Source organism: Rhea americana, unplaced genomic scaffold (assembly GCF_003343005.1).
Source record: "Rhea americana isolate MKP2758 unplaced genomic scaffold, rheAme1 scaffold_65, whole genome shotgun sequence".
NCBI classification, from domain to species: domain Eukaryota; kingdom Metazoa; phylum Chordata; class Aves; order Rheiformes; family Rheidae; genus Rhea; species Rhea americana.
In genome coordinates this window covers 805400-816999 of record NW_028186812.1, presented here as the reverse complement: position 1 = coordinate 816999, position 11600 = coordinate 805400, and the positions used below count along the sequence as shown (strand labels likewise).

Sequence of the window (11600 nt, the reverse complement as noted above, 5' to 3'; positions counted from 1 at the left end):
GAACGAAGCTTGTGCCATTTGTTTTCAGTACCTGAGAATTTTTCTTTCACAAAACAGGAAACGTTTTAATACTTATTTAAAGAAAAAAGCTTGTTTATTTTTAGTGAAACAAGCCGTAGCCGAGCGCCCGCAGGCACCAGACCGCCTTCCCACACCCTGCCGGTAACACCCCCCCCCCCAACGGCCGAACGTCAACGACGACCTCGACACTCGCGCGCCAACCGCCTCCCCCAGGGGATTCTGGGAGTTGTAGTCCGAGGCTCGGCACAGCGGAACTACAAGCCCCATAACAACTGGGAGGGGCGGGGGTGAAGGGCAGARGGAGGTGGCGCCATTTTGAGAGCGTGGGGTTGCCCACGCTCCCCTCCCCCTGCCGCCGGTCCGGGCTGCGCTGCTCGCCGAGGCCTGGGCGGCGGAGACGGGCTGGCGGCTTTGCCTTGAGGTTGGTCTTCTCCCCCGCGCGCGGCGGGAGCCCTTCGTCCCCCTCCCCCCGGTCGGGCGGGGAGAGGGGGCAGTGCGGGAGGGGGCGGACGTTTCCGCGTAGGGGCCTGCTGCTGGGGTGGCGGGGCGGGAGGGGGAGGGAAGGAGGCCTCCTCATCGCGCTGGGGCGGGCGGAAGGAGCCCCTGATGCACCTCCCCTCCCCGCCCCCAGTGAGAGGGCGGGCGGGCAGGTGCCGAAGGTCGCTCGGCCTCGGAACCCGGTGCCGGCAGTGGCCGCCGCGGCCGCCTTGCCGGGCCGCGAGACGCGCACTGCCTGCGTGGGGCGCCGGCCCGCGCGCCTGGCTTCTTCCCTGCCCGGAGAGGGGCGGGCGCGCACGCAGAACCGCGCGCTGCCCTTCGCCGGCCGCGCCCTCCTTCTCCTCTTTTTTTTTTTTTTTNCCAGGTGGAGTTTAAGGCCGTTAGTCACTTGTTTGAGGTGTTTTGCAGTCCAGTTCAAGTGGTAATTTGCTATTGGAGGCACCAGGCAAGCAAATCACTTATGCAGGTCAAGTTCAATGCGTACAGATAATTCTTTACAGAACGATAACAGCCCTCCATCTATCCCATCCCAGAGGTGAGGTGGTCATCTACAGGTTGTGCTTCCTCAGTACATGCTTGCCTTATCTGGAAGGTTGGAGAGARACTGTCATTTATATCCTCCCTGAGACTGGAGATACTGTTGTGTGCTACWTCTCTGTGCCAAAGAATATTTAGAGAAAATGCCTTTCAGATGAACCAGAACTTTCAGATGAACCAGAAATGATATTGGTGTGTGAGACAATCACAGAGCAGTATTCTCCTTTCCTCCTTCATTAGAGAAATTATTGTGCAACAAATGTTCACAATCTCTCTCTCTCTCTCTCTCTCTCTCTCTCTCTCTCTCTCTCTCTCTCTCTTTTCATTATTCCATATCAAAACATGGCTTCCCCCTACCTAGGAGGGAGATGACCATAGAGGCTGATAAAGCAACTTTTTTTTCCCACTCCTGTTTTTGAATGTAGGTAATGTTTCTGGGTAGCTGGGAGATAGAATCCTCAATTCTTTGTGACAGAAYTGTCTGTATGACAACGTCCTGCTTGATTTCTCATTTACAAAAAGGTAGAACTGGGAAGCTGGAGGTATACACARAGGAGGAGGAGAGACCATAGTACCCCCAGCAGTGTTCTACCTAATTTTGAAGAAGAGGGATACTTGTATAGCCATGTTTCTCTCTTTTCTGACATTATATTTCTGAAGTACTAAAGWCAAACAGCAGCATCTCCTCCTCTGCTTAGAGATGTGAAGACTAAGGATGGAAGAATCCTCTTTCTTCCTTTTTTGGGTAATAGGTGAGAAACTGCCCTGAGTAAAACCTTTTCTTGTTAGTTTTGCAAGCAAACAATGTGAGATAAAAAACATTACCTACAAATCATTTTCAAGTATGKAAAAGACTTTATTCCTTGTCCAGAATGAGGATCATGTGACACTTCTCAACTTTCTAGCAGTAAATAGCAGTAAGTTTCACAGTTCACAGAAAACAGCGGAATAAACCCTCTGACAGGAAGAATAATCTCTCCTGGTTTTSCATTACATTTTTTTTTTGGCTGAATAAATTACTTGACAATTTWAAACACAGTGTCTATTACTTTTTAGTGTATTCTGTGTAGATCCCTGTAATGCAAAGAAAATCCAAATAATTCRAACTGTAACTTAGCGAAATGGATAATAATGAGATTACAGCTTGACTGCCTGCTGTGCTGGTAACCAACAGCACCATCTTGCTGTTTATTCTTTTTTTCCCCTCATCCTAGCTGCCTACRTATTTCGAGCACTTGTTGGCTCAGTCTTAGATCATAAGCTCTTTGGAGCAGGGATTGCCTTTTAGCRTATGTTTTTATATAACATGTATAGGTCTTGATCCCTAACAATGGAACTTAGTTCTCTCAAAAAAGAAGATATGTAATAATAGATCCTGTGTTTATTTTTAAGTCTTATTTTACTAATACCAAATTATAAATGCAAGCAAGCATCTGTTTGGTGTTAAATGAATTAGCCGAGTCCAGTTCCCATTATAGAAAATAATCCCAGTGATTTAAGTATGGGCACTTTTGTTGGTAGGCTTTGTAGGAATGTCAGGCATTAGTTTGTTGAAACTTGGCACAGGTTTATCCCTATAAAGGAGATCTWTTACATTTGGCAGGTTGGCACAGGTTAGTGCAAATGAATGGTCAGTGCAGGCATTGGACTCTCAATAGGYAGAGAACAAAGATTGTTGACTAATTTCATTTTCAAATGTTAAATTAACATTTAAAATAAATAATTTGTAAGTTATTTAGGATGTATCATAAAATACCACTACCAGGCAAATATTGCACTAACATGCTTCCGCGGTAAAGATATGCAATATYGTACATATGATATATGCGAATTTACTTGAAGAAAGTTTCCCGTAGGTGACGTCAGCATCTATTTTGGCTGAGTATGTTCCACTTGTGATAGTGGAAAGTCTGAGGATATGCATTGTTGGCCTGAATATTTTTTTTTCACAACTTTCTTTAAAGATTGTGTGCTGATAATGTTTAAATTTTTCTTCTTCTAAGATGCTTCATGCTGAATGTAGAGTAAGACTATTGGAGTGTCAGGATGAAATCACAATTGAACCATGTTCTAAAAAAATGAAATCAACAGAAGAGGCTTATGAGAAACTCTGTAATGATGATTACCAAAGTGTTCAAGAGAAAGTGGATGCTGAAAGAACATGTAGTGGTTTGGTACCATGGTATGTCTCAGATAACCAAGGGGAACATGAAATGCAGAAGCAAGAGAAAATATCTACAGGTGTCTCGAAAACACTGAATGAAGTGCTTCCTGATAAAAATCTAGTGCTTAGTCAGCCAGTTGATTCAGAGAGTGTGGAGAATATAAATCATCCATTTGTACTGGTAGATGATGCTAAAGTTGAAGATAAGCAAGGCCCTTTTATTACTAMTAGTGTTGATGAAGGCAATGATAAAAATAACAGTAAATCATTCTCAGTAAATAGAAATGAATCAGATGAAGAGTTTATTACAAGCAAAGAATTTATTGGACCCATTTACAAGCCTGCTGAAGGTAACAAACAAGACGAACCTCAGAGYTGCATTGAAGGTAGAAATAGCGGGGGAGATCAGAATGAACTATGTGAAAACAGAATTAAGAGAAAAGAAGCAAAGAGAACACAGACTRCTGCTGCTGCTGTAACAGAAATAGATGATGAACTGTGCCAGTTTTATAAAGAAATTCACCAGCTTGAAAATGACAATTTAGATGGTAATTTTCAGGAAGAAGAGATTAAAGCTTCTCAGGAGCAATATTCTCCACATAACTGCAGTCAGGCATCACATGAGGATTGTCAACGCACATTACTGGGTAGCCCACAACCCTTTCATGAGATCAGACAGTGTTTCTCTGGGGAACAGAAGAGTCAGAACGCAAGTGCTGAGCAGCAGTTTAACAGGGAAACAAGTGGCTGGAAGACTGAAAATGCCTTTAATGGGCAAGTAGATTCTAAGTTTTGGAAGAACTCAGTGCCTGAATTCAGACCTGCCTGGCAGTCAACAGAGTCTTTCATAGTACCTCAGGGACCTCTTCCTCCTCTGCCTCCTAGATTCAACCATCAGTCACATTTTCAAATACTTAATTCCCCACCACGAAAAACAAATCMTTTTCCTTCTCATAATGATGAACTTTCTTACAAAAATTATTRTGATTACCATGGAAATAATGATATMAGCTGCCATGGTCCATTACCTGATCAAGATGCCAGCTGTGTTGGTCGTATTGATATCCATAGTACTCAGGTATCCAGAAATGGAAATAATGACCAGAATGTACYCCAAAATAATGGTTTCTGTGAAACCAGAGGAGAGTGTTGGAAAGATCCTAAATATTGCCATACAGATGGAAYGCACAGCTTCTCTTTCTTGAAGTTACCTGAGGAAAAGCTACACAGCTCACAGAAATTACTCCTAATTTTAAGAGGTCTACCTGGTTCYGGGAAATCAACACTTTCTCGGTGAGTAAAGACTTGACATTTGGAAAGTGTGTTAAAATCTAGATTTTAAAGATTTTTAAGATGTTTATCTGTAAGCACTTAGCGAATATTGGTATTTGTAAATTATCCTACTAAAATACAGTAATTTTTACTTAGTAGTATGATAGTAGAGATTGAAAACACTAGGTTTGGATTTTTTTTGTCTCAGAATTTTGAAAAACAGGAGCTGTTTTATACTAGTTTTAAAATGTTCGATATCCATGAAGCTGCATAATTCTTCTGAAACTCTCAGGTGCACTAGCATGTGATGGTCTGTTGTTGTTGTGGAGTTTTGTTTGTTTGTTTTAGAAAAATCTGTCAAGTGTGGCAGCTTTGATTCATCTGAATCAGAAGTGCATTTTTATGGCCATGCAAAAATCTTATCTACACTGAAAACACATCATTTTTTTTTGGTGTGCTGATGAAGCTCAGCATAGTCTCGTTTACTTTTTTTGTAACATGGTTTGCAAGTTTGTGTGTGTGTGTGTGTGTGAGTGAAATGCATGAAGAGCAGCATTGACACTTAAGAATATACTTACTGAAGTCTCTAAAGGGGTTCAAAGTGGATACCACTTCCAAGTTAGATTTTCAGTTTTTTTAATTACCTGGCTTAAAAAACATATGGGTAGACATAGAACAGAAACACTATCTGTAATAAATTAAGATACATTCGTCTGTTAACATACAAAAAAAAAAGGGAGTTATTGTGTCAGTGTTTACTGATTAAGCGTCTTACAGAAACAGGGTATCACAAGTGGGATCTCTTCTTTATGTATCTTCTGTTATATTTTAAGTGTCCATTAAGTACAATAATCATGTTCTTCCTTATTTTTTGCAGAATAATTTCACTGTATGAGATTATTTTTCTGCGATCTGGAGATCAGACTCCTAAACATCAGAAAAATTAATATAACATTTTCTAATTATTAATTGCTGTGGTTTTTAATCTTAAGTTTTTGAAGCTGTGAATCTGATTGTTGCAACAATCACTTTAGTATATGAAAGTAAGATAGCGAAGTGGAGGTGGGGGGGCTTATGGGGGAAAAATACTGTCTCATTCAGTGCAGGGAAAAGTATAACACTTCATATAAAGTARTCTAATATTTTGGTTTCCATGTTTCATGTGCTGAATGCTCTTTGGATCTTTCACCAACAGTTCTTATTCATATTATCTGAAAGATCCTAACATGTCTTGAGAGTTTTTTTGRGCATATATTCATGCTTTTTCATCTCTCACTTGTGAGCTCAATTACTGATTTTATTTAACAGATGGCGATGTGTGTGTTGGGAGAGCAAGGTCAAGAATGTCATCCAATTTGGGTGCACAATATGAATTGCATGGGACTTGTTTTTCAGTGTATTTACTTGTATATAATTTGTAAGTTCAAAGCTTAGTTGCAATTGTTAATTCCCATCAAATCATGTCCCAGGATCTCGGGTATATAGGAAGAAAACACAGAATTAGTGGCTGCCTATGGAGAAAAGTTTTTGTTACAATATTAACTTAGTATCGTACAGGAGCTGCAAGTATTTCTGAACAGTGCAATGAATTACTATGTTGAAAAACCTTTAATTAGTGCTAAGTGAATTTGGGCTGCATTTTTACTAGCAAGATACTCTGCCTTCTTTAATATTTTCTTTTCAGTTTAGGGTTAACTTTGATAGGCYTGGCAGCACTATGTGGTGTAATGTTGCTATATAGTATGTGACAAAGACAGAAAATGAGAACCCAGGATYTTTGAGGGAGCAAGACCTTCCTGTACATCTGTGCACTATCTAGCAATGGAGGCAAGTAGTCTGTTGTCCTCTTTCATTTTCCGAGCTTCAAAAGCGCGTATTGTATTCAAAAGCCCATATGTATTTTTGCAAGGCTGGCATTTTTAGAATCTCCAAACAAACCTCTACCATTTGTGGTAACAGAATGATCACACAGAAGAAGCAGAAATTTCATGTCTTTTATGTGGATCAGCAGTAGAAGGGAAGGAGACATACCTTGCAAGTGGATTTCTCAAGTATGTAATGACCGCRGAGCAGTGGTGACACCCGGGAATTTTGAGTTCAGCTGTATGTTTTTGTGCACAGTATATTTGTAAGCACAGATGCTTTTCCTCCTGCTTCCAAACTTGACCCATGTCTGTCCTGTATGTTTGAATGGGTGCTRTATTTTAACTGTGTGATCACACCTGCTTAGAATCACAGGCATGTTATTTGGAAAGCATTTCTGCAAGTCATCTAGTCTATCCTTCTGCTTGGAGGACTACCATCACTGCCTCAGGTCAGCTGTGACTTTGTCAAGCCCAGTCTTCAAAGTTTCCAAGTGCAGAACTTTTCACTTTTCCTTGTTGACCTTAATGACCTTTTGTTTAACCCAGTCCTCAAGTTTCTTAAAGTCCTTCTGGACAGAAGCCATRTGGTTTGACCTGTCAGCCTTTGCTACAGATTTACAGTCATTTGCAAATTCCCTGACTCATCATTTAAGTTACTGATGAAACTATTGAACAATCTGAGTGCATTATAAACTGCTGGGATACTCTGACATCATCTCCTGCAGTCAGTAACACACAGTTAAAGTGCGTGACCGCCATCACTCTATTCTCACTCATAAAGGCAGTCATTTCATCACAGAGGGCGGTCTTGTCAGTAAAGCATGATCTGTCTGTTGGAAGTCCRTGCTGACCATTCCTGAGTGCTTTCATGTCCTTCGAAATGGCCTCCAAGAGGATGCACTCCTTGATCTTTCCAGAGACTGAGGTGAGATGAGATTGAGTAGCATATAGCTCCCTGAATCTTCCTCCTTACTTGTCTTAAATGTAGGCATAAAATTAGCCTTTTCCCAGTTGTTGGGCATCTCCTCCAATCTCCACAATTTGCTCCGTATGTTCACTTGAGCTAGACAGTCTCAGCCTCCTCATACTCATTCAAGTTCCACTCTCTTTGTCCATTTATTTTCAGTTTTGCTTCCCTACTGCTATGCAGCCATTGCTTTTGATCTCCAACTACTAGCTCTGCATCTACCATTAAATGCTAAGTTGATTCCTGTGTTCCTTCCTGCTTTTCCCCCCCCGCACACACACACATACTTCCTCCCCAAATTAGGCTTCTTGTCCCTGTCTCAGCCAKCAGTGTTCTCTGATTCCCAGATTATGCCAACATCTTCCTTGCATTTCACTCTTTGCCTTTTTCACATTTCATGACTCTGCTGCCAGTTCCAAGCTCCTTGTTAGCGTTTGTACCACTCTGCTTCCCTCATCCTTCCTGTTGTAGCCCGATTTTGTTCATTCTGAATTCAAATCCTGACCTGCCTTGGGGTTCTTAAGATTGTGTTGGGAGAACCTTTTCCTTATGATGTACCCCACTTGCCACTGCTGCAGTGATACTCTTTGCTGTTTCTGTTGTACTTTGTACAAAAACCAAGTACTTCTCATTTCTATTTTCTGGGCACAAAAGACGTTTTAAAGACTACAGCTTGGCTGGACCTGGAAATTTTTTTGCCAGGAAAGCAAACACGCGTACTTGTCCAGATTTCACATCTTCAATCCAAACCTTCTCAGAAAATTTACAAGAATGTAACGTGATTAAAAATGCTGTATTTTTTCCCCATTTTTGGAAGTGATTGAACATTTTGTTAAAAATGTTCGAAAAYAATTTAGCCTCACACAGATACCCTGTAATATCTTTTACTCAAGATACAAAAGCCTGCTTAAATTAGTAGGAGTTGATAATGTGAATCTTATTCACATCTTATAATGTGAATGCCATTGGAAAAAGTTATGTAAAAGTTAGACCTACACTTTTAGGATATTTTTGTTTCTGAATTTGGGAGCAATTTCAATTTTTCCTTCCTCCATAAATATCTGAACTTTAGTTTGAATAAAAATTTATATATGAGGTTGAAAGAACAAATTCTGCTATCCCTGAAAAAGCAGTTTTTCACTTAAATCCATTTTTGGGATTATATAAAGACAGTTTATTTTGTATCTGGGGCTGTTCCTTCTCAAAGTGGATTCTCTGGATCTTCTGAATGGAAGAGTTAAAGAATTAGCATTGAGAGCTGCATATAAGAATATTTGAGTGCTCTTGTTTCTAAGTATGTATTTCTTTAAAGACTGTTACATGCAATACTATTTTAAAATATCCTTTCCATAGCTCAGTAACAGTATAGATTTTAAAATAGTATTTAGTTACAATCTATTATTTTCCCTTTGTGGTATGTTAGCTATTTTAAGTAGGTAGGGATATTTACTAGATTCTAAGAGATGTTTTTTGTTATAATATACTTTCTCAAAGTACACTAATGAGAATGAAGTTTGAGATACTGTTTCAGTTTTGAAAAACTAAAATCAAAGGATGGTGTGTGGGTGCACATTTTTGTTGCAAAGATATGGGTTGGCTTGCTGATAGCTAAAATGACCATTTTAGTTTCAAGATGAGTTTTGTAGGTGGAGCTAATACCTTCTATTAGATAAGCTAGCGTGTTTGGAAAAGGCAGGTGAGCTGCTTTAATCTTTACATCTGTTTTAATGTCAGTGCCTGTGCTCAAAGATGAATGTTCAATTCCAGGGAATACATAAGGTACAAAAGAGCTATATTACAGCAGTTTGATCTTACTGCTACCCATTTCAGGCATGTGCACATATTGATACTTATTTACTGGTAAATTGATTCTGTTGTTACAAATATACCTCCTTCTCCTCCGTCCCCTATCTTCATTCCTTCCTGGAAAAGTGGGATATAATCTTTCTTCGGGATTTAGACAGTGGTGATGCTTCCTTCACACAGATGTGCTTTTTGTTGTGTCTATGTCGTGAGCCTGAGATAAAATTTATTTCCAAATACACGTTAGAATTTGTGTGAATCATTTTATATGAAATTGACAGGTATGTTGGTGTGTTTTAATTTTACAGATTTAAATACTATGAATTCTAAAAGAATTATCAGGTTTTTAAAAAGTGTTTTATGGTTTAACTTCACAGTTACGAAGCAAGATATGAACATTGCTGTAATAGTTGAAGCTTCAGTTTGAACTCCTTACTTAGTATTACTTTGTGTGGGTTGTGCATTTTGGAAAGACTATGTTCTTATGGTCTATTTGGCAATTGCTCTGTCTTTCCAAATTGCATAATTTTGTAAGATTATTCTTGCAAATGTACTTCAGTGTATTACATCTGTTACGTCTGTTATAGGTATAGATGTAAATTGTGATTCGTTCTGAACTTTGAGGAACAGTGACAAAATATTTCAAGAATAAACCTTGTTGATAGATTTGCAGGATTCCCAAATTTTTGTCGTTGTTGGTTTTCTCTTGCTAAAAATATTCAAGCRTGGATAATACAGCAGAAGAATTTGAGTGAGTTACTCTACAGCACAGTGAGAAACAAAGTCAGTTTCTRTAAATAAAAGTAAAGATTAATGCAGCATTAGTTACTATGTGTTGATTCATTGGTTCATATATACCTGTGTGAAAACCTGAGGTCAGTCTGGCTCCTAGAAGCTGTGGGGGTGTTTCTGTAGAGTGAGAAGAAAAATCATGGCCCAGTCATTATTTGGTGCCTCTTTTATTAAGGCAGGTWAGTCCTTATTCTTTAATATGTGCACATATACAGTCAACACAGAGATATGAATGTGGAAGGCAGATAAAATTTTTCTAGTATTACTAATTGGCAAACAAACTACTGTAAATAATAAAATCAGGTCATGTGTGAAATCATGGCTAGACAACTTAATGAATGTATRTTCCTGTTAAATATTGTATATAAGAGAGGAATCAATAGGAAAAAGTGCTATCATGTGGGGTGTATTTTGTGACATTGATGTCATTTATTTGCTTAAAAGAAAAAAAAATTGATTCTTTCGTGCTTTCCTGAAACTGCAATACATGCTGTACTAAAGGAAAAGACTAACAAAAATAAATATTAAACAATGTCCAGCAGAGTGGCAGTACTTTAGGGTCATGCTTTGCTTTCTGAAATAGCATTGCTWCTCGTGCCAAGGAAACCTTAATACTCTGGAATCAGGGGAAAGAGCAGGAAAGAAAAAATTAGTATGCAGCTTTGATCATGTTACTTGAGAGTTGCAACTTTAGTAGTTTATTTAGGTTCTGAGGAATCTTAATTTTGTTTTTACAGATCTATGCTTTAAAAGCAAAAATAGACACCAACATAGTTGTRGTACATTGTAAAGTAATGTAAACTAATATGCAGTATAATGTTTTGGTTTTTTATTAACCAGGTAAAACTGAATGCTGAGTTCTTTTTGCAGCTAAGTTTTAAATGAAAGTGTCTATCTTGGTAACTTGTTAGCTTAGACCATTCACAATGTTTAAATTGTGATCCGCAACTGATTATTACTGGTGACAGGTGGCAAAATGTAACATATTCCTTATGTGGAATTCCTTTTGTGCCYGTAGGTTATTTGAGATTTGGCCAGCTCTCCTCTGTTCCTGCTGTCTCAGCATTAGTACATCCCACAAGTTGCTAATACAGTTTAGTTTTTGTAGCCTTTGGGTGTATTGGCTATTACTGAGTTGGAATAATTACCTAAACTTCTGTAGGGCAGTGAAATGAGAGCATTGCAATAGGCTGTGAATGCACTTTGTCACTGAGCTATTTTCTCTTCATAAATTTAAATGTATTGTAGAAAACAAATTAAGAATAGTCMAGGTTTGTAATTTAACTTTTTTAATTAGATTTTATACAGTGCTGTGCCATTGTCTCACAAGGTTTTCCTTCAAACCTTAGTTTCCAAGGACTTTCCAATGGGTTGTTTATTTGTTTTGCCCCCCAAAATTCATARTTTTTTGATAGAGAATATTGAGGTTTGGTGGAAATTGTTCTGTATGTTCAAAAGTTGCCAAGGAATGGCAATTCCTTGGGAAAGCAGATTAAACTACTTAAGTCAATGAATATTCTAAATTTATTTTTAAGGTATGCAACAACTAATTAAGAAAGTTTACATTTTTCTAATTGCCACATTATTAAAGCATTACACTTTTTACCTTAAGAGTGATAGATGACACTCCTCAGTTATTAATATGCTATCATGGAGAAGTGATTATTTTTCTCCTCATATG

The 11600-nt window shown here is 38.8% G+C and overlaps 1 protein-coding gene across 4 annotated transcripts in view; it reads left to right on the top strand.

The window, feature by feature from the left end:
- Positions 1–321: 321 nt before the first annotated feature.
- LOC146586792 (uncharacterized) overlaps positions 322–11600 on the top strand; it is a 44676-nt gene continuing 33397 nt past the window's right edge. For 3 of the 4 annotated variants that reach the window (XM_085320702.1, XM_085320700.1, XM_085320703.1), the window contains exons 1-2: positions 322–442; positions 3060–4513. In XM_085320702.1, coding sequence (XP_085176828.1) covers positions 3060–4513 — 1454 coding nt within the window. In that variant the 5' untranslated portion in view covers positions 322–442. Of the gene's footprint in view, positions 443–894; positions 1055–3059; positions 4514–11600 lie in introns of those variants that run through there. The other variant, XM_085320701.1, reaches the window with a different exon arrangement.